A 24873-nucleotide genomic window follows, 5' to 3' on the forward strand; every position below is an offset into this window, starting at 1 on the left:
TAACAATTCACACAGCATTCAGTACCTGTGTTAAGGTCAATTTGACTTTCTGTTGAAATTGTTTTCCAATATTGACGTTTGTTTCAAGTTTTTATATTTTCCTGGTTGCCATTTTTCCCTAACAAGAAAAAGGAAATATAATCTAATCACTCTAATGCTTCTGGTGGGTAAATCTGCATCAAGCAAGTAAGCCTGCCCCCCAACTATAAAAAGTATAGAAAGTTAGCAAAAAATTCTTACAATTCTCAAGCCCTTCACCCCAAATCCCAATAACGATAGCATAGAGAGCCTCAGAGTATATATACACATTAACTGTAGAGGTATAAGAATTTGATCTGTATACTCTACATCAGGGTCAACAACCTGCAACACACAAGGCCAGCATAAATTGATCCACAACTTGCCACCCTTCTCCAAATTGTGAGAGTGACAATTGAGAATACAATCTCTACCTCTCTCACACACACATGTTCACAGACTTGCAAGTTGTCGTATGCCTTGACCCCTCTCATAGAGGTCAACATGTGATACACAACAACCACCCCACAGAGACTCAATATATCAGAAGAATAAAGGTTCACCACTAGGTAGATTATATCATGTGACCACCATTCTTGAGCACCTATTATGGGCCACTTAAGGGTGCTGTGTGTATTACTTGGTCCTTGCAACCACCTTATGAAGTAGACACATGACCCCAACTTGATAGAAGATGACAATGGGACAATGAGAAAGGGGGAGTAACCTGCTCAATTCAAACCCCTGTATATGTGTTCTTTCCACTGTTCCATACCATAAAATGGAATCAGTTACATACACAAAATGTATCAGTTTCTCCCCAAGATAAAAATAACATGCAAATGCCACTATGGGACTTGAAGAGTGCTCACGTTTTCTATTTTTGATGAAATTTCCTCATATTGAAAAATCCTTAAAAAAAATTTAACTTCAGATCAGCTGAAGCTTAGAAGAACCTTGCCTTCTCCAAACTTTCTCTTGTAATGACAAGTCATCTGAGTAGTTTTTGACTAATATGCTTGTTTCAAAGTACACCCTTGGCACTCCTAGACACTCAAACTCTCACTGTTCAAACAGTGTTTTGTTTTGGGTTTTTTTGGATTCTTCACCTTACTAGAAGACAGAAACCCAATTCAGCCTGACTTAGAGGAAAGGGGAAATTGGAGATACACTCCTGAAAACAAACTGAAAAAGTTAAGGAAATCCAGTTAAAAAATGGGCAGAAGACATGACTAGACATTTTTCCAATGAAGATACATAAGATAGTTAACAGACACATGAAAAGATACTCAACATCACTCATCATCAGGGAAATACAAATCAAAATCACAATGAGATATCACCTCACACCTGTCAGAAATGGCTAAAATTAACAACACAGAAAACAACAGATGTGGGTGAAGATGCTCAGAAAGGGGAACCCTCTTATACTGTTGGTGGAAATGCAAACTGGGCAGCCACTCTGGAAAACACTATAGAGATTCCTCAAAAAGTTAAAAATAGAACTACCCTACAATCCAGCGATTACACTACTAGATATTTACCCAAAGGATACAAACATAGTGATTCAAAGGGGCACATGCACCCGAATGTTTATAGTAGCATTATCAACAATAGCCAAATTATGGAAAGAACCCAAATGTCCACCAACTGATGAATGGATAAGGAAGATGTGGGGTGTGTGTGTGTGTGTGTGTGTGTGTGTGTGTGTATACACATATACATATATATATACATATATATATATAATGGAATATTACTCAGCCATCAAAAAGAATGAAATCTTGCCATTTGCAACAATGCGGACAGAGCTAGAGTGTATTATGTTAAGCGAAACAAGTCAATCAGAGAAAGACAAATATCATATGATTTCACTCATATGTGGAATTTGAGAAACAAAACAGATGAACCATAAGGGATGGGAAGAAAAAGAGAGAGAGGCAAACTATAAGGGACTCTTAACTACAGAGAACAAACTGAGGGCTGCTGAAGGGGAAGTGGGCTGGGGGACAGGTTAAGTGGGTGATGAGTATTAAGGAGGGCACTTGTATTGATGAGCACTGGGTGTTATACGTAAGTGATAAATCACTAAATTCTACTGAAACCAATATTACACCATATGTTAACTAACTGGAATTTAAATAAAAACATGAAACTTGAAAAATCAAGTTATAATCAATATTTTTAAATTTGACTTTAGTGAATCAACTGCCAATCAACTGGATTGGCAGATTTCTAAGATACAGTGTTCCTTTTTCTACAAAATTTCCCTCGAGAGACTTGTATTCAGTACAATAAATAATTAGTAGTTAAGAAAGAAAGAAAGAAAGAAAGAAAGAAAGAAAGAAAGAAAGAAAGAAAGAAAGAAAGAAAGAAAGAAAGAAAGAAAGAAGAAAGAAAGAAAGAAAGAAAGAAAGAAAGAAAGAAAGAAAGAAAGAAAGAAAGAAAGAAAGAAAGAAAGAAAGAAAGAAAGAAAGAAAGAAAAAGAGAAAGAAAGGAACGGCCCCTGCCGTTAGGAAGCTATTATGATTGACAGCCTAAGTGAGGGACAAAGGAGAAGCACATATTTGGACAGTTCCCCCCACCTCCAAAAAAAAGTTGTTCTAATATAGAAAGCCAATTTTTAAGTTTTTAAAGAACTTACATTTATTTTTAGCAGATGATGAATCCAGAAAATTTAAGCAATAGACTCAAAATCTGGAGACATATGGAAATAATGATAAAAAGCAAACACTTTGGGGCACCTGGATGGCTCAGTCGGTTGAACATCCAACTCTTGGTTTCAGCTCAGGTCATGATCTCAGGGTCATGAGATCAAACCCCAGGTCAGGCTCCAGGCTCAGCAGGGAGTCTGCTTAGGATTCTCTGTCTCTCCCTCTGCCCCTCCCCCCACCTCATGCTCAGGTGCATGTGCGAGCTATCGCTCTCTCTCAAATAAATAAATAAATAAATGAAATCTTTTTTTAAAAAAAGCAAACACTTGGGGGGTGGGAGGGATGGGGTGGCTGGGTGATAGACATTGGGGAGGGTATGCGCTATGGTGAGCGCTGTGAATTGTGCAAGACTGTTGAATCACAGATCTGTACTTCTGAAACAAATAATGCAATAAATGTTAAGAAAAAAAAAAAAGAAGAAGATAGCAGGAGGGGAAGAACCATGAGAGACCATGGACTCTGAAAAACAAACTGAGGGTTCTAGAGGGGAGGGGGATGGGGGGATGGGTTAGCCTGGTGATGGGTATTAAAGAGGGCACGTTCTGCGTGGAGCACTGGGTATTATGCACAAACAATGAATCATGGAACACTACATCAAAAACTAATGATGTAATCTATGGTGATTAACATAACAATAAAAAATTTTTAAAAAAGCAAACACTTTGCCTCTAATGCACCTTCTAAACTGTAAAATAATGAATTAAGGGAAATGAGGGATTATGTCGTTAGCCATAATATTTTACCTAAAAAGCACTTTTAAGAGGGTCAAATTTGTTCTGTCTTCCCCAAGACTTAATGTTTTGAATAAAACAATAAGTGATATATCTGGGATTTTTGTTACAATCCCCACCCTAATCACTGTTTTTAAAACTGCTAAGTGTTACTGCAAAATATGAACACTGCACCTTCAAAGCAATGATCTGAACAAGGTACCCTCTGAAGCCCTGCTATCCTTTCCCAGACCTCTTAAAAGCTCAATAAGTGCTAGATAGTTTGGGTACAATCTTTTTTTATACTGACATAACCGAGGATTTCTTACTTTGAAAAAAATCCTAAGCAGATGGTTCAAGAAATGAGAGCTTTTCCCCTGAGACTAGAAACTACCATGTCCTCATTAAAGACAATAAATACATTTTCCAGTTTCTGCTTTTATTATATTCTGATCAACAAATAGAAAACAGGGGTCAAAAAAGGTCAAAATAAGTTGTTCTTTTTTCTCCTGATTTCAAAGAACAAACACAGCACCCAAGTTTCTAAAAATAAAGCAAAGCAATGGTGTGTATGGGTGTATCTCCCTTAGATCAAGTCAAACCAAAGGCACAATTTTTATTCCATCTAACCCGTAAGAATAACTTGATGACAGACATGGCCCTTTTCACTATCTACGCACCAAAGCTTTTTAGGTTAACAATATCTTAATTTCTAGATATATGGTTAAGTGCTTGATTATCTAATCTTAAGAAGTTTTTCAAACTTAGTCCACCCAAGACATACCATACAATTAGAAAGTTATTTTCCAGTCCCAGAAATGTAATTACTTATTTATACATAATGTGTTCTATTTTTAACATTAGCCATTTCTTTATTTCATAATAATCCAGATATGAATGAAAATAAATTCAGGATAGCTTATTGCCTTGAACTCTGTATTTGTATATACTAGAGATCACAGCTTTTATTTTTAATGGCGGCTAAATAGTGGGTTATCATTAAGTAACTCAGTTGTCTGGAATTAACCTCACTTTATATCAATAAACCAATAATTCATTTAAGTATTCAATAAATACTTATTGAGCACCAACTCTGTGTCAAGCATTGTCCTATGTGCTTAGGATACATCACTCAATAAAAGACAGAAAGACTTTTGTCTTTGTTGGAGAGAAAGGCAGATAAGTAATAACATATTAAGTCCATGAGGTATCTCCTGGAATGAGAAGGGCTGTGAGGACAGAAGGAGGAGGCATTGATGAGGACTCGGAGCGCAGGATGAGAGGGTGTTTGGGGCAAAAGGATTTGGAGTTCAGATTTGAAAGAGATGAAGGATTTAGCCATGTGGAGATCTAGAAGACAATTTCAAACAGAGGGAACAGCCAGTACAAAGGCCCTAAGGTGGGCGGGTATCTGGCATACTGGGGGAACAGAAAGGAAGCCAAACGGCTTGAGCAGAGAGAGGGACGGAAAGAAGAGTAGGAAATAATGTCAGAGCGATAACAGGTTTTGAAGTAAATAAACCCATACAAATTTTTTTGAGAATTTATATCAGCGTTTCCATATAGTATATTATGTTTCGTCTTATACCTGATAATAATATTCCCTTACTATCCTCTGACAATCAATTTCTTACTGGAACTAATTTCATATTTCATATGACTGGTATAATTGTATGATTCCATTTAATTTAATGTTCTCGATGTCTAAATTCCAGTTTGTAGCTGATATTGAAAAGTGATTTTTAAAAATGGAGCAAGGATTCAATTGTTCAGTCAATTTGAACTACATTATGAAAAAAATACTCTGTGCTCATTCCTGAGAAAAGTAACATTGCTTTAAAATATTTATGTTGTCAAAAGAAGACACAGTATTTGTGAATTTAAAACATTTCTCCAAGAATTAGATACTTAGGCATGACAATGCCATAGCTTTGGTTTGTTTTTAAGAAATCATCACATGATACTACCAGGAAATGTCTTTTAAAAATGTAAGCCACATCCTTCAGAACAGATGAAGAATTTGATAAATGCCACAACAGCTGCTCTTTCCTAAAGAACCATGTTGTCACACTGTCACCTAAACACATCTCTCTAGTGCATTGGGATATGCATTCTCCTTCTGAAATGGACATTGTTATTGGAAGATTGAACAAAATAAAGAAGTGTTTGGTGATGCCCATAGTACAGAAGCAAAAAAACAACTTCACTTAAGTCATAAACAGTGGATCTGAAATCATATCAAACCAATACAAGACAGGTACCAAGGTTACACTGTAGGAGGAGTACGTGCAATGGGAGATATTATGGTGTCCAGTCTCGGAAAATACAACGTCCCACATATATTATCTTAGAATCACTGAATTTCAGCATTTGGAAGGACTTTGTAACTTACAGAATGGTGGCCAACAAACTGTGGCCCTTTGCCTAGAGACCATATGACCTGAAAAGCCCAAAATATTTACTATGACATTTATAGACAAAGCTTGCTGACTATAGATACTATATTGATTAAACATATGGGCGCTGGAGTTAGACTACTAGGATTCAAATCTCCATTCTGCAGGTGGTCCGTTATATATGGCTTTGGGCAAGTTACATAGACTCTGGACTGCCACTTCCCCACCTATATAATTAGGGGAAATAGTAAAGTCTATCATTGAGTTGTGAGCATTAAATGAAAAAGGGCACAGTACATACTCATAAATGCTAGCTCTTATTATATCATCTAGGTCAACTGTCCACTCAAAGTTATATACGTCTCTCCAAAACGTCATTTACTACAGATTTCAACACAACTAGTGAAGCAGGAAGCCCATTTTATCTTTTTTTATTATTCTTATGTTATGTTAATCACCATACATTACATCATTAGTTTTTGATGTAGTGTTCCATGATTCATTGTTTGCGTATAACACCCAGTGCTCCACGCAGAATGTGCCCTCTTTAATACCCATCACCAGGCTAACCCATCCCCCCACCCCCCTCCCTTTTAGAACCCTCAGTTTGATTATCAGAGTCCATCGTCTCTCATGGTTGGTCTCCCCCTCCGACTTACTCCCCTTCATTCTTCCCCTACTGCTATCTTCTTCTTTTTTTTTTCTTAACATATATTGCATTATCTGTTTCAGAAGTACAGATCTGTGATTCAACAGTCTTGCACAATTCACAGCGCTCACCATAGCACATACCCTCCCCAATGTCTATCACCCAGCCACCCCATCCCTCCCACCCCCCACCACTCCAGCAACACTCAGTGTGTTTCTCAGAGTCCACCGTCTCTCATGGTCCATCTCCCCCTCCGATTTCCCCCTTCATTCTTCCCTTCCTGCTATCTTCTTCTTTTTTGTTTTTAAACATATAATGTATTATTTGTTTCAGAGGTACACGTCCATTTTATCTTTAATCATTCTATTAGAAAGTCCTGCTTTCCACGGAGTTGAAATCTGTCTTTTTATAGTTCTACCCTATTAATCCCATCCCCTTGAGGTTCTACAGAACATCGCTTCCAAATACGAGGATCTTCAAATATTTAAAAAAGGTTTCTCTAAATCTTACCAAGACTTCATATCTCCAGTTCTTTTCATTACTCCTGTTAAAACACACTTTGCATCACTTTCTCACTTTGGTAATTCTTTTTAGAAGGGAATATGAAGTATTTACCCAGAAATTGGCATAAGACTTCCAACAGATAGATTCAGACCCTTACTCCTCAAACTCTCCATATTATGCTGATAATGTGTGTTTTATGCTACTCAACCTTTTTCTACCCCATCCTGTTCTGGAAGTGTTGATACTTTTAGATACAAAGACCTTATGTTTACCCCTTTTTTGTTTAATCTAATATAGTTCCAGTCTCTCAAGATCTTTCCAGATGTTGGTATTATTGTTTAGAATGTTCACTGCCCCCACCAGCTTCATATCACCTATGCAGACTTGTAATGTCTCAATTCAAAAGATCAATAAATTTCCCATTAAGTTGAAATTAATACAATGAGTAGTCCTGAACTTATTTAGAGCAACTGAGTATTGTTTTAGTAATCAAATTGCCTTCCCCTTGCATTTCTATCACCCTAATCACTATTTGTTTACTGGTCTCACTTGGGGTGTCATTCGTCTTAGTGAAAGAATTTGGAAGCAAAAATAAGTTAAGACATAAATATCTTTCTTTCTCTCTTTCAATATTATACTTTAAAACAAGCTGTATGTCTGTATTAGTCAACGTTCTCCAGAGAAACAACCAACGGCATATGTATATATTAAGAGAGATATTTGTATTAAGGAACTGGTTCACAGGATTGAGGAGGCTTGGTAAATCCAAAATCTGCAAGGAAGCCTGGCAGACTGAAGACCCGGGGAAGAGCTGCAGTTCAAGTCCAAGGGCAATCAGCTGGCAGAATTCCTTCTTGCTAGGGAGAAGTCAGTCTTTGTTCCAGTAAGGTCTTCAACTGATTGGATGGGGTTCACCCACATTACAGAGGAGGTAATGCTTTACTCAAAGTCCAATTTAAATGTTAATCTCATAAAAAAAAAACACCTCCATAAAAACATCCAGAATAATGTTTGACCAAATATATCTGGGCACTGTGATGCAGCCAAGTGACATATAAACTAACCATGATAGTACTAACTCTTTTCTAAACTTTTTCTTGAAATGAAAATAGCTAAAAATCTAGTATATAGGATGCCGGCATTTTGTTTCCATAATTTTTCCTTTGATAGCTAAGTACTCTGTTATATAAAACCATGATTAAGTGTATGTCTAAGTGGATAGTCATAATAGAAAAAAACAATTAATTTTTGTTACCATATACAAATACAGCATCTTAACATATACCATGAGTTTAATATTTCCTGAGTCCACATCAATAACCAATTTTTTTCTGTATCTAAGAAAATATCAAGGGTAGGAGAAATTAGAAAGCAACAACGAGGGCGCCTGGGTGACTCAGTTGGTTAAGCGACTGCCTTCGGCTCAGGTCATGATCCTGGAGTCCCGGGATCGAGTCCCGCATCGGGCTCCCTGCTCAGCAGGGAGTCTGCTTCTCCCTCTGACCCTCTCCCCTCTCGTGCTCTCTATCTCTCATTCTCTCTCTCTCAAATAAATAAATAAAATCTTAAAAAAAAAAGAAAAAAAAGAAAGCAACAACGATTTTTATTGAAACCTTCTATTGAAGGTTTCAGAATCTAGATGTCACTTAAAGTATGGATGGGTCAGCGTTCCTTAATTCATTCACTTATTTTTAAAATTCCATTTTTTATATTCTAAAATTTTGAATTGCCGCTTAAATTCCAGTGCTATTTCTTCAAATGATTTCACAAGATTGTCAAAACAAATAGCTATATAAATAAGAAAATATCTAAGCATTAAATATCACTGCCATGTAATATTTGTGAACAAATTCTACTAGAATAAAAATATGCCAATGTAAAAAAATAAAAATAAAAATAAAATATGCCAATGTGCTGTCTATGGAAATTAGACTTTACTGAGCTAGTATTTTGGTTCTATACTGCTATGAATCTAGGTTTTGAAAAATGTGAGGGTTTTTTTTTCTTGGTTAACCTTTTATGATAAATAGAAATTATTAATTTAGAGACCGAGTGATTCTAAGATTTTTTTTTATGATTCTTACTAATGATTCCTCTTTTTATCTGTGGTGTACTGTTCTCTTTCGTTATACTTTTAAATTTCCTCTCTTTAGGTTTGGATGTGTGGAGGAGAAATGTTTGATGTCCCATGTTCTAGAGTTGGTCATATCTACAGGAAGTACGTCCCTTATAAAGTTCCATCTGGGACCAGCCTGGCAAGAGTGAGTAACGGGGTCAGAATAAGTTGGGCTTGATATGGCTTCCTGTAGGCAGACTGAGCAGCCTCATACATGATATAATTTGTGACCCAGACGGACAGGCACTGTCTGATAGAAACAAACGACTAAAATAAAAACTCCACCACTTGCCATTCCATTTGACAGGCTTTAGTATATAAACCATTTCTGTGTTCCTCAGAGTTTTATTTCCATTCCTTAAGGAAGTATTAACTATTAATACTAATTCTTGTTTTTAATTGTTTCAAAGCACTTTCACATACATTATATTTAATCTTTACCTCTTCCTTCTGAGATTGATAGTCTTAGCCTCATTTTGTAGATGAAAACCGAGGCTTGCCAAGGTGGCTTGTTCATGCGCAAATGAATGATAAATAGCAGAGGAGGGGTTTAAGCCCAGGTCTTCAGAACGGATGTCCAGGACTCCCCCTGCTCCCCTTCATGGAGTGTAACAGGATCCATAAAAAGTCAGATGGAGAAACAAGACAGGGAGAAGTGGTTGCCCAAACTCTGCCTTCTCATTTGCAACTAGGGCCAGCTCGTTCTAAAATTTTATCCTATCGCCAAAATCCCAAATTTGGCCAGTTGCGAGATGTTTTTTCAGATACTGTTTCGAATAAAACCTTTTTCATAGGCTAAATGAAAGGATGCTTTTTTCTTCCGCGTTTTAGAATGTTCTCATACATATTTGGGAGAAAGTCACAATACCTTCATGAAATAATCCTGACAATTTCTGTTTTCCGTGTGACTGTCTCTAGAGCTAGGTTAGTTGTATTCACCACAGTATGTACCTGCCACCGCAGAGTTGCAAAATTTAGGGGGAAAAAAAAAAGGTGGTTTTGCCACATCGCTTCACACAGTGTTCTCCTAGGAATCTAAACTTGAATTATTCATTTTCATTCTTTTACTAGTATGGCTGCGATATAGAACTATTTGAGTCTTTTAGAGAAAGCTCAATAAGCTCACAAGCTTCTTTAAAATATAAACTAGTTCATCGGGTTTAATTAGAATATTAATCCCACAAAGGCATAGTGTTTTTTCTGTTTTATTTGCTACTACATTCCCAACACCTAGAACAAGGCTTGATAGGCACTCGACAAATATTAGTTGAAAGGATTAATTAACCAGGAAAAACTAAGACTAGAAAATGCTACAGGTTTATCTCACTAAAACTTAAACAATTCGGTGAAGTATACAAAAATTTTCATTTCTAGTGAGTCTTTTGGGGGAAAGAGGATTCTTTCTTACTCCCTTTCTGAGATTGTCAACACTGTCCATTTCCTTAAGCCACATCCATAATCTTTTTTATAACAGTTTGAATTAATAGTCATGAAGTTACCTCACATACACCTTGAAGGGAAATAATCATATTATTATGCCCTCTTCAAAAGATTAATAGCGTACTCCATTGAGTAGCTGCAAAAATATGCTCTTTGAAAAAAAAATCACAAAATCATAAAGCAATTAAAGAGCTGCATCTTGGACAAGGACATACGATTCAATTTTGTTATAAGACTTAACACATATGAATCCCCAAGCTCATTCAGGAAAACAACAAGAATTTACTGAAAGGTCCAGTTTTGTGCCCCACTCTGCATCATTCATTTGCCAGATGGTTGGAATGTGTGCTTGGTTTGTAGTCAAAATTAGTGTGTACAAACTGGAGGGAAAAGTTGTGCTGGTCCAGAGGGTATATTTTCAAAAAATAAAACTGTTCATATATTTTTAAGAAAGAAATTAAGTACTTTTTCATGGACTGTCAAATATAGGAAAACTAGGGCTGGCACATAAAATTCCCAGCAAATAAGTGAGTGTTCATTCAAATGAAAAAAAGTCCAAAATTCTAAATTTTAATCTTTTTTTAAGATTTTATTTATTTATTTGACACAGAGAGACACAGCGAGAGAGGGAACACAAGCAGAGGGAATGGGAGAGGGAGAAGCAGGCTTCCCGCTGAGCAGGGAGCCTGATGCAGGGCTCGATCCCAGGACCCTGGGACCATGACCTGAGCCAAAGGCAGATGCTTAACGATTGAGCCACCCAGGCACCCCTGAATTTTAATCTTTTCTACTTAAATTTTACTTGAGGGCTCGTTTTTAGTTTTTTTTTTTTTTTCTAAACTGCTAGAGCAATCAGAAAGTCATAAATATTGAAGCCCCAATGTCAGTCTAAGGAATGTTTTATGATAATTTAAATAAAAAAACAATTCTGATTTTTGTGGGAGAGACTCAACTACCTGCTTGCTACCCCCTATGTCATTAATAAATCATCAAAAATGATGAGAGACTTTAAAGGTGCTTCAGATGCAGGGTCATGTCTGTTCAATGGGTAGGCAATCTCTCCAGCCTCACTGGGAAATGTAGAAGATGGAGATTTTAACTCCAAAGGTGTGTTTTCTTATTTTACAAAGCTCATTTAATTTTTTAAAAACATGCACCTTTTATGGGTGTACCTATGTAAACTGAGGATTCCAGCTGACTTCCAAACACACACACACACACACACACACACACACACACACAAATTGTGTGAATAGCTTGCAGTCCTCTAAACAGTGCACCAATGTGTGTATTATAGAAACAAATGCAAATAATTAGTACCTTCTGTTTACCTAGCATTACAGTCTGATTGCAAGAGACAAAATAGCTATGTATGAAACCAACAGAGGACAATACAGGACACCAAATAATTGTTCAAACATATTGTAAAAATATATATAGGTAGAGGGAGGAGGCGTAGGGAAGGGACCATAGCTGTTTAATTGAAACAGGACCTTCAAGGGTACCTCAATTAAATGAACAAATTTAACAGAATAGTGGTTCCCAAACTCAGGACCAGTAACCCAGAGCCGGTTCCTGGACCAGTTTTCACCCAGCCTCAGTGAACTGAGAAAAATAAGGATCACAAAGCTACATATACTCAATTTAATTATATCTTTTTATGCAGCAATTAGAGACTTTTTTCTTTTTATGACAGAATACAAGATAGATTTTTATTAATGCCCTTATTTGGCAAAAATAAAAATTAGCATCCTTCTGACAGTTCCCATAAAATGCAAAAATCCAAGACATAGTCACTTACAATTGACCTTCCTCTGGGAATCAGAGTATTCACTCATCATGAATACAATTAGATATTTTGCTGAGTTGGCATCCAGTCCAATGTTTGTACACTGGGCATTGTTGTAGTATCTTTTCACCAGGAACGAACTGCCAGTCCCTGAGGGAAGGGATGTTAATCCTTATTGTTGTAGGGAGATGAGACAGTCCCCAGGGCTGTAGTGACAGCTGTCCCTTCCTGGAGATGACACTGTCCTCATCACAGAAGAGGGAGCAGCTCCCCAGCAAAAGGCCCACCGAGCCTCTGCACAGCGGAAGTGGCCGAGGGGCAGGTGGGTGGAAGACTCCAAGGAGACCCTTCATTCTGATGGGTTGTGAGGTGAACCACACACTCTGCCCAAGGAGCAGCCATATTGGCACCTCACAGACTTCTCTGTGAATGCTAGTGCTTTTGGAGACAGTCAAAGCCATTGGACCTGAGATCAGTAGCTCTGTGAACAGGACATGACAGAGGGGCAGAGCCATCACCCCATGGATAAACATACTAGCTGACTATAGCACAAGGGTCGTCCCACAGATGCGACTTTACCCAAAGAAGTTTCCCCAAGGAGGATCCCAAGCCAGTGAAGGGTAGCCCTGCTGACTGTGAGGGGGGGCTGTCCTGGAGGCTCACACAGCTGTCCTCCCTAGCTCCAAAGGAGGACAGCATGGGACACAAAATTGGAACTGATCTTCACTCTAAGTTTGCAAGGGGTGTGACAGAATGTGAATCAGAGGATTGTGTACTTCTGTGGTTTGCCACTGACATAGTATTAATAATATTTTCTTTTCTAAAATATCATCTTGCATTTTATGGCAACCATCATCCAAGTTGCAAGATAAAGCTATAAAACGAAAGAAGTCAAACCCCGTAAAAATCTGATTGCACAGGATGACCTATAGAACTTGAAAATGTAACTCACATTAGAAGGGATAAGGTTAAATGTCAAGTGAGCAGAGCTAGGATGGTGAACTGAGACCGGACTCCCCAAAGTTTACCCCTCCTACCATAGTGCCCCTCATAGGGAGGCTTGGAGTAAACAGGAGCAGCTGGAGCAGAAGGGTGCGGGCTCCAGCCTGAGTTCCTACCTGTAGGAAGGAGTAGGCACAGACAGTGAGAAAGGATTGTGTTTCAGACCTATGGAGCTAAACCAGGAATGTACCTTGGAGACAGACTCTGGAGGACCCCATGTCCAGAGAAGGGTGTATTTTTCTTATAAATTGTGGAGAGGTACTCATAGTTTTTGAGCAGGAAATGCCAGGATAAAAATAAAAGGGGTAAAAACAAGTCAACCAACAAGTAAATATTTAGGGGGAGAAAGACTAAGGAAAATTACATTTTGAATGTAAGAAGCATTTGTAAAGAAAATTTCCTAAAAGGTTTTATTGATTTGCCACACTGTGCAGTGAGAGAGAGGCCAGATGTGGCTATGAGGTTTTCATCATGGCTTCTAAGAAAAAATCATATCAATACAAAAATGGGGACGTGAGGAAGGGGAAGGGGGAAAATGCTCAGATTGGTTTTAGATAAGGAGGGTGAGAAGCAACTGCCTTACATGAGTTCAGGGAGAGCCAGATCTCTGGAGACTTGCACAGATTTCCCATCTAGAATTCTGAGAGCCCACAACAATCAGATTTTCTATATCAATAAATGTTCATTTCTGAAACAAAAAAGTATTTATCATGCCAGGCACTATACTAAAGCCTGGAAGGATAAATGATGAATAAGATAAACATAAACTTTAACTTCTTTTTTTTTAAAAAAGATTTTATGTATTTATTTGAGAGCAAGAGCGCATGTGCGCACATACACAGGAGTGTGGGGGGTGGGGAGGGCCAGAAGGAGACGGAGAAGCAGACTCCCCACTGAGCAGGAAGCCCGATGTGGGGCTCCATCCCAGGACTCAGGGATCATGACCTGAGCAAAGGCAGACATTTAATCGACTGAGCCACCCAAGCCCCCCAAACTTTAACTTCTCATAACTAATGGCCCTGATTATGAAAGTCAGGTGGCATCCACACAGTCCAGCAATCCATACATAACAATCACAATACTGTGAGGGTGAGCAAAGGGTTAAATAAATGTAACTGAACTCGCTATGGAATGAGATCTGTATCTTAGATACTTATTTATAAACTATTTTGTGGAGATTATAATGTTATCATTGTGATTATGATTTTAGAGAAGAGGAGGTAAATCTCATATATCACATCTAGCATTATTTAACACATAGCAATATATGTTCTATATTAATACATAATATTTAATGATCCTACAGGCCACACTGTGATCTACATCCAAGTTACAAATGTTTTTCACCTTACGTATTTACTTAGGGTTTCTTGGCAGAATGCAATGAGCTTTGAAGTTGTCCTATGGTTATTATACTTCATGGGCCTGAAGGTTAAAACTGAGGTCTGAGGGGAGAATGCTGGTTTTTGCCTCTGTCAGCTATGAAGTGACCTCTCAACCTATTTCCCAAGTTGTCATTAGTCCGGTGTCATATCCCTGGTGATATCTGGTTCTGCTGACTCCATAGATCATCTCAGACTGTTGAAATTGGTCAGGGTGGAAGGAGGTACAGAGGAGGAGGAATGGAGAAGGAGTATTTCAATGTCAAAGCCAGACCACCCCAAGTCGATTAGTTAGTGCCCCCTCATCATTCACCCTGGTGTCGGCTATCCCGGTCTGAAGCAGCTGAAATGGAAGAACACAAGATCTGACGTATGCCCTCCCTCATTTATGTCAGAAAAATATATCAGTCGAGGAAAAGCTTTAGCAAGACCAAAATGACTACTTTGATATCGGAAAATAAAATCACCAAAAGGCTATAAAGTATGGTGATGAATGAGAAATCTGCTCCCACAAATTGACCTTTCTCCCCCTGATGATTGTAAATCAGTTTACTCATAAAACTGCCCAGCAAATAGCAGCTATAGCATGACAACCTTAGCCATCAACGGCAGCCAGCACTTCTTCCCATTGCTCTTAAAACTATAGCGTTCAGGTGCATTATCTGAAACTATCATTGAGTTCAGGCACATGGCAGCCTATCATGGGCTTTCTCCCAAAAAGCAGGAAAATGAAGAATTCTTCCCAAAAGACTCAGCCTGCATAAATGGCTAGGACTTCCATGCAGAAGCAATTCGTCTGAAAACAATAGCTATCTCTAACTCTTCCTTACAATATAACAAAAAAGGCACTAAGACTGTCTGATACTGAGGGCCAGAACTAAAGATGATTCACATACTGCAATCATGTGTTTGCTTCTCTCCCTTCTCGGCCACATTTTAGAATATAATATCCTCTCTTTAGGTGGGGCTGTTTATTTAAGAAGTCTAAGCATCTTTCATAAATAATATTTCATTATTCTTCATGAGAGTCTCCCTAAAGAAAACAACCATAAGTTTATTATGCGATGATAAATGAGTCAATAAATCCTTAAGATATGATGAGTCCGTTGCATGTTATGAGGATAAGGGTCATCTCTAAAGCCTCAACAGAGGCTCAGGCTGGAGAAATTTTTCAATCAATATTTATCGATTGCCTACCATTGAGACACATAGAGCATGCTACATGTCCTCAGCCAATAGCATTGGGCCAACCCTTTGTAATGGAATGTCACATCACCCAAGGACATCGCCCCATACTGGAGATAAGTTTCTGGCACATGACACTACTAGAGCACTCATACTCACCCTTTAATGATGGCCCTTTTTTGAACACTGGACATTTTATGCTTGTTTTGCATAAGAGGAAAACAAGGCAAAGTAAAACTACTCTGCCAAGGACCCAGACAGAGGAGTTGGGAAAACACGAAACACAAACTTATTTCCCACTGCTTGACCCTCACTTGTTCCCTTAACTCCTAAACCAGTGGTATCAGAATTTTTTTAAGTATCCACATATGTTTTGTCTGTTTAACAAATAACAACAGAATCACAATTGTCCCTAAATTCTTTTAAAAACACAGAGGTAAAACGTGGAATTTGCATACCAAACATAGAAACACTAAACAGAAAGTGAAGTATCATGAAAACAACATGTGAGGTAAAAAGAACCACATTATTTTAAAAGTCAGCAATTTTCCACAAAGCTTCTCAAAATGAACTTTTAGTTTGATTTTCTTCCTATTCATTTGCTCTATATAGTACCCTCCCAAACTCCCACAGATGCTATCAACTTACCAGTTAAAGCATTCTGCTCAGTTTCATCGTTTCAAGAAATCCTCAGTGCTTTCCCAGGTTTAGCTCAGCTATGACTTGTGAATCAAGTAGCTAATGCTTTCTAATGTGCAAAATGGGGCTTGGCATTGAGACAAGCAATCTCTAAGCCATAAGGACAAAATTCAGCACTTCTTGAGCTATCTAGTGAGGACCAATATTTCCCATGTGTTTTTTGTTAAGCTTATTGGAAGACATTTTGGCGGTGGGGGTGGGGAGCATGTGTGAGTGGAGTATGGGGGAGGGGCAGAGGGTGAAGGAGAGAAAGAATCTCAAGCAGACTCTATGCTGAGCCCAGAACCCAACACAGGGCTGGGTCACAGGACCCCAAGATCATGACCTGAGCTACCCAAATGCCCCAAGCCTTTGGAAGATTTTATAGGATAAATATAATATTTAAATGGGGATCCTAGGCATCTACATGACAATTAGCCATCAGGATTAATCATACTCTTACTCTGTCATTCTTAACAAAATTAAAATCGGAACGATTTTCTCTTTCCTATGGTACCTTTTCCAGTCTGCTTTTGGCTACTCCCTCCCCTACCTAAAGCACCTTGGCACTTTATGTTATTAGTTAGTATTTATACAGCTTTCTTTTTTTAAAGCACTTGAGAAACTACATGGTGAGCCCATTTGTGGGCTAGGGGGAATTATAATTGCGTTTTGTCATTATCCCCATTAGAACCGAACATTTTCCTGCATTCACAACTCCACTGGAGCCTCGGAAAGGAGAAAGCTTGCTTAGATAAAATAGGACCCTGCTGCTACAAAATTAAGCTACTGAAATTTAAGCAAATTTAAATATTTTAGCATGTCATAATCTTAATAACCAAAAATGCAACTCTTGCAAGAGGGAGCCCGGCGGGCTACTTTCTAACTCCACCTTTCGGGACCCCAGTGGGATGATGAAGCCACGGGAGCACCTTAATGGGAAGCACTCATTTTGTGGTATTAGCTTCTTACCGTAAGACATGTAAATGCACAGTGACACTGTGCTTGAGGTCTGTGGTATTTCATTTCCGTTCTGATCAACTTTGTTTCTTTTTTTTTAATGTTATGTTAATCACCATACATTACACCATTAGTTTTTGATGTAGGGTTCCATGATTCATTGTTTGCATATAACACCCAGTGCTCCATGCAGTACGTGCCCTCTTTAATACCCATCACCAGGCTAACCCATCCCCCCAACCCCCCTCCCCTCTAGAACCCTCAGTTTGTTTCTCAGAGTCCATAGCCTCTCATGGTTCGTCTCCCCCTCCGATATCCGTCCCCTTCATTCTTCCCTTCCTACTATCTTCTTCTTTTTTTTTTTAACATATAATGTATTGTTTCAGAGGTACAGGTCTGTGATTCAACAGTCTTGCACAATTCACAGCGCTCACCATAGCACATACCCTCCCCAATGTCTATCACCCAGGCATTCTGATCACCCAGGCATTCTGATCACCCTTCTTTCTAATAGTTTATTAGTTCATGGCGAGAACTCCATTTCCAGGGGTATAACATACAACGTGGTGGCCATAGTCAGTATTATTATAATGTGTATTTGAAAGTTGCCAACAGGGTAAATCTTAAAAATTCTCATCACAAGGGAAAAAATTGTAACTGTGTGGTGAGTGACAATAACTAGACTTAGTATGGTTATCGCTTTCCAGTGTATACACATATGGAATCATTATGTTATACACTTGAAACTAGTATGTTACATGTCAATTTTATACACACATCCAAAATAAATTCCATTTCCAACTTCAATTCCAGCCCAAGTATATCTCCTTTTGATGTTACATTTGAAGTAAAGAAAATAGTTCCATTTGATATCAAAATGGTCAAAACCAATTGGCAGCTCTGTGGTGCCTGGATGCTTTTAGTGATCTAATTCTGAAAAGTTTATAAAAATAAAATTTCACAGATTACCTAACCTTTGAACAGATATGAATTCCAACTTTAGGACCCTACATAAGCTATTAAAAAAATATAGTTTTTTTGGTCTATTTTGACAGTATGAAAAATAAGACAGGTTGTACTAATAACAAATGGAATGAATACTGTAGAAGCATTTAGTTTAACCACAGTTTGCTTGTGGTAGATGTTCACTATTATAGAACAAAACACTTGATACTCTCTTTGGTTAATGGTTAGAAGTGCTGGTTGTGACTTATTTTTTTAAAAAAATAGTAATTGTGGGGTGCCTATGTGGCTCAGTCAGTTGAGCATCAGGCTGTTGATTTGGGCTCAGGTCATGATCTCGGGGTCCTGGGATCAAGCCCTGCATGGGCTTGCACTCGACAAGGAGTCTGCTTGAGATTCTTTCTCTCCCTCTGCCCCTCCCCCACTCTCTCTCTCTTTCTCTCAGAAATAAATAATAGAAATGATAAAAAAAATAAAAAATAGCAATTGTATTAATAATTATCTACAAATAAAATCATACTGCCTTTTTTTAAGATTAATTTTTTTGACAGAGAGAGAGCACAAGCAGCGGGAGAGGGAGAGCAGGCTCCCCACGAAGCAGAGAGCCCAATGCGGGGCTCGATCCTAGGGATCATGACCTGAGCTGAAGGCAGACGCTTAACTGACTAAGCCACCCAGGCACCCCAGACTGCCTTTTTACTCAGGTTGTGGTAGCGTGAGACACCATTGGCATGATTGCCAGAAATGGACACCCTTCACATTATCCTCCTGATGTCTCTAGATTTCCCCAAAAGGCTTCTTCCCACGTGCTTACATACCTGTTTGTCAGATGCAGTACCCGCTCTGCCTCATCTGTGACTTGCTTCTTCTTTGTGCTTCCACTTGCCTGTTTCTTGCCTGGGAAGCCATTGGAGAAGCCACACCACCTCCACCATTCAGAAGAAGAGCATCAACTCCTAGTCCATGGTGCTGTCTCTGGAGAAACCAACACTTCGCTTCTCAAAGTGCCAGAACTTCTCTGGGTCCCGGATAGACTCAGGAAGGTTGTCCTTTAGCCGTGGGCTAGCTAAAAGAAACAGAAACCATACTTTCACTTTTGTCCTGTCATTCCACGTTTTGCTTCTGAGGCGAGGTCATAAGGCATCGCAGCTTCCACCTTGATCGGTTGGATGCCTTAATTTGGGGGAAGCCAGTCACAACATCATGATGACACTCAAGCAGCCCTCTAGAGAGGCCCATATGGAGGAAACTGAGTCCTCCTACCAATAGCGAGCACCACTTTATCAAACATGTAAACCTCCTTGGAAGAAGATCTTCCAGCCTCATTTAAGACTGAGGGTTCTAGAGGGGAGGAGCGGGGAGGGGATGGGTTAGCCTGGTGATGGGTATTAAAGAGGGCACGTATTGAAAAAAAAAAAGATAACTGCTTCTTTAGCCAAAATCTGACTGAAACTGATGAAAATCCAAGCCAGCTTGCCCAGCTAAACCACTCCCAGTTTCCTGACCCACAGAAACTGTAAAAGATTTTTTAAAATTGTTTATTATTAAGCCACTCCATTGAGGGTAATTTGTTATGTATTGATAGATAACCAATACAGCTCTTTCTGTTTAACAATTCTTCAGGAGCAGCAATCAGTCCAATTTTAAGGGACATGATTACCCCAGGTGGTCCACTTGAAGCTTAAACATTAGGCAAGTTATACCTCAAGGATACTATCAACAAGTATCAATAGAGTGAAAAGGCAACTCACTGAATGGCAGAAAATATATGCAAATCATATATCTGATAAGGGTTAATATCCAGAATATTTAAAGAATTTCTACAACTCAATAATAACAAACAAACAAGCAAGCTGATTTAACAATGGGCAAAGGACTTAAATAGACATGTCTCCGAAGAAGATATACAAATGGCCAATAAGCATGTGAAAGATGTGTAATATCACTAATGATTAGGGAAAATACAAAACAAACCCATGATGATATACCACTTCACACCCATTAAGATGGCTACTATTGAAGGAAAAAAAAACAAAAAACAAAATAGTGCTGGAAAGGATGTATAGGAATTAGAATGTTTGTACATGGCAGAAATGTTAAATGTTGCAGCCATGGTAGAAAACAGTTTGGAGTTTCCTCAAAAAAATAAAGATATAATTATCATATGACCCAGTGATTCTACTTCTGAGTATATACACAAAAGAATTGAAAGCAAGGACTCAAACAGATATTTGTACACACATGCTCGTAGTAATAGTCAAAACATAGAAGCAACCCAATATTTGCTTGACAATAAATGGACAAGCAAAATGTGGTATATATATATATATATATATATGTATATATATATATATACACACACAATGGATTATTATTCAGCCATAAAAAAGCAGAAAATTCTGACATATACTACAGAATGGCTGAATCTTGAACACATGCTAACTGAAATATGCCAGCCACAAAATAACAAATACTGCATGATTCCTCTTATATGAACTATCTTACATAGTCAAATTCATATGAAATAGAAAATAGAATGGTAGTTGCTAAAGATTGAGGAAAGAGGAAATGGGGAGTTATTGTTTAATAGGTTTAGAGTTTCAGTTTAGGAAGATGACAAAAGTTATGGAAATGGTTGGTGGTGTTGGTTGCATAGCCATGTGAATGTTTTTAGTTTTTTGGGAGGAAAATTAAGGTATTTCATTTGTTTGTAAAAATGCTCATCAGAAGTAGCTAGAACATACATTCAAACTGTATTTCACATAATTTATGCTAAAGACAGAGCATTTTTTCCATGCCTTGGCAAATTTTAATATTCCTTTTTTTTAAGTTTGAGTCATCTTCCAATATTTAATCCTTTATGCTTTCAATGCTGTGAAATATCTACCATAGTTCCTGTGATGTGAAGTTTTTGATGGTATCACTTTCTCTAGGACAAGTATTTTCCTCATTATGACAAGAAATACACTCTTGCTAAATTCCCTGGCTATATATCTAAAGTCTCTCAAATGACAGCAATGTTAACATTTCTATGGCCAGTCATTTCTCCTAGAAATTCTATTTGAATTTAACTTTCAGCATTATCACTTTTTTGCTTTTTTGCTGCTCTTTCACCTTTGTTAGCCAAGCCTTTCATTTTGATTATCCATTTTTGTAAAATGTCATGTCATGTTTATCTATAGGAAACAAGGACAAAACACAACTATGTTTCTGACTATGTGTGAACTGAATAACAGATGTGAACTGTGTGTGAACTTATTAGCAGATGTGCCATGATCAATCACCAGCAGACTTTGAAAGAAGTGATGTAATTGGTCATTGATCATAATATGCATTTATTATTTACATAGTGATTTGTGGTTTGAAGAGCTAACAGCAACATGTGTTCCTCATACAATTACTCACAGTTAACATACCATAGCAACTGAAATCTGAACTGTGTTGTTGGAAGCATGTGAATGTTTTTAGTGCCACCAAACTGCACATTTAAAAGTGGCCAAAAGGCAAATTTTATGTTATGTGTATTTTACCACAGTGAAAAAAAGTAGGCAAACTGATTCTAAAATTTATCTAGAAATGCAAAGGACCTAAGATACTTGATAAAGAACAAAGTTGGAGGACTTAATTACCTGATTTCAAGACATTAAAAAGCTACAGTAATCATGACAGTAGTATTGACAACAAAAGGATTAATGAAAGAAAATAGAGTTGAATTAGATACTTGCATATGGGCAAACATTTCTAGAAAAAAAAAACAAAAAGGAAAAATTGTGAGGTTGGGCAGATATGACACTCTAGGCATTTACAACTAGAAGAAAAAATTGATAAACTGGACTCCACTGAAATTAAGATCTCCTGCTCTTCAAAAGGCACTGTAAAGAGAATAAAAAGACAAGATACAGACTGGGAGATAATATTTACAAATCACATTTCTTTGTAATATAATTTGAAATCAGGGAGCATGATATCTTTAGCATCACTCTCCTCTTTCTCAAGATTGCTTTGGCTTGGGGCACTTGGGTAGCTCGGTCACTAAGTGTCTGCCTTCAGCTCAGGTCATGATCCCAGGGTCCTGGGATCAAGCCCCACATCAGGCTCCAGGCTCCGCATTGGGCTCCCTGCTCCTCATCGGGCTCCCTGCTCAGCGGGAAGCCTGCTTCTCCCTCTCCCACTCCCGCTGCTTGTGTTCCCTCTCTTGCTGTGTCTCTCTCTGTCAAATAAATAAATAAAATCTTTAAAAAAAATTGCTTTGGCTATTCAGGGTCTTATATAAAAACTTTAGAATTCTTTGTTCTATTTCTATAAAATATGCCATTAGAATTTTGATAGGGATTGCAATGAAGCTATATATTGCATTGGATGGTATGAACATTTTAACAATATTAATTTTTCCAATCCACGAGTACTAGTATATCTTTCCATTTATTCATGTCTTCTTCAATTTCTTTCATTAATGCCTTGTGGTTGTCGACATACACATTTTTCAAATCCTTAGTTAAATTTATTCCTAGATATTTTATTCTTTTCAATTCAGTTGTAAATGGGACTTTTTTTTAAGATTTTATTTATTTATTTGACAGAGAGAGACACAGTGAGAGAGGGAACACAAGCAGGGGGAGTGGGAGAGGGAGAAGCAGGCTTCCTGCTGAGCAGGGAGCCCAATGTGGGGCTCCATCCCAGGACCCTGGGATCATGACCTGAGCCGAAGGCAGAAGCTTAATGACTGAGCCACCCAGGCGCCTTGTAAATGGGACTCTTTTTTTTAATTTCTCCTTCAACATATTGTTATTAGTTATAGAAATGCAACAGATTTTTGTGTATTGATTTTGTATCCTGAAGATTTACTGCATTCATTTATTGGTTCTAACAGTTTTTTGATGAAGTCTTTATAGTTTTCTATATATAATATCATGTCATCTACAAATAGCAACGGTTTTACTTCTTCCTTTAAAATTTGAATGACTGCTTTTCTTACCTAATTGCTCTGGCTAGTATTTCCAATACTATGTTGCATAAAAATGGCAAGAGTGGGCATCCTTGTCTTGTTCCTGATCTTAGAAGAAAAGCTTTTAGTTTTTTGCCACTGACTACGATGTTAGCTGTGGGTTTATTATATATGGACTTTATTATGTTGAGGTACATTCCCTCTATACCCACTTTGTTGAGAGTTTTTGTCATAAATGAATGTTGAATTTTGTCAAAAGCCTTTCCTGCATCTACTGAGATGATCATTTTTAGCTTTCATTTTGTTAATTTGGTATATCACATCGACTAATTTGTGGATGTTGAAACATCCTTGCATATCACTAGAATAAATTCCACTTAATCATGGTGTATGATTGTTTTAATGTATTGTTAAATTCGGTTTGCTAATATTTTGATGAGGATTTTTGCATCTACGTTCATCAAAGCTATTGGTATCCTTGTGGCATCCTTGTCTGGTTTTGGTATCAGACTTATACAGCCCTCATAAAATGAGTTTGTAAGAGTTTCCTCCTCTTCTATTTTTTGGAAGAGTTTGAGGATTGGTATTAATTCTTCTTTGAATAGAATTCACCAATGAAGTTGTCTGATCCTGTACTTTTTTGAGAGGTTTTTTATTACTGGTTGAATCTCCTTACTAGTAACCAATCTGTTCAGATTTTCTATTTCATCATGACTCAGTCTTGGTAGGTCGTATCCATCTATCCATTCCTTCTAGGTTGTCCAATTTGTTGGCACATTATTGCTCATAGTAGTCTCTTACAATCCTTTGTATTTATATGTTGTTAGTTGTAACTTCTCTTTATTTCTGATTTTATTCATTTGAGTCCTCTTTTTTTTTCTTGGTGTGTCTAGATAAAGGTTTGTCAATTTTATTTATCTTTTCAAAGAAACAGCCCTTAGTTTCATTGATCTCTCTACTATCTTTTTAGTTTCTATTTCATTTATTGTGCTCTAGATTTTACTATGTTCTAACTTCTACTAACTTTTACCATTTCCTAACTTTTACTAATGAAGTCCAAAGTTTTGGACTTTGTTCTTTTTCTAGTTCCTTGGGCTGTAGAGTTAGGTTGTTTATTTGAGACTTTTCTTGTTTCTTGAGAAAGGCATTTATTGCTATTAACTTACCTTTTAGAACTGCTTTTGCTGCATTCCATAAATTTTGTATGTTACATTTCCAATTCTGTCTGTCTCAAGATATTTTTTTATTTCTTTTGACTTCTTTGACCCATTGTCTGTTCAGTAACATGCTGTTTAAACTCCAAATATTTGTAAATTTTCCAGTTTTCCTTATATAATTAATTTTTAGCTTTATACCACTGTGGTCAGAGAATGTGCTTGATATGATTTCAATCCTCTGAATTTATTAAGACTTGTTTTGAGG

General features: G+C 37.6%; 1 protein-coding gene across 1 annotated transcript in view; it reads left to right on the forward strand.

Moving 5' to 3' along the window:
• Nucleotides 1–24873, forward strand: part of GALNTL6 (polypeptide N-acetylgalactosaminyltransferase like 6) — a 1216700-nt gene that overhangs the window by 1128055 nt on the left and 63772 nt on the right. The window contains exon 9 of the mRNA XM_027600276.2: nt 9145–9252. Coding sequence (XP_027456077.1) covers nt 9145–9252 — 108 coding nt within the window. The remainder of the gene's footprint in view (nt 1–9144; nt 9253–24873) is intronic.

The sequence above is a fragment of the Zalophus californianus genome, chromosome 2 (assembly GCF_009762305.2).
Source record: "Zalophus californianus isolate mZalCal1 chromosome 2, mZalCal1.pri.v2, whole genome shotgun sequence".
NCBI lineage: Eukaryota > Metazoa > Chordata > Mammalia > Carnivora > Otariidae > Zalophus > Zalophus californianus.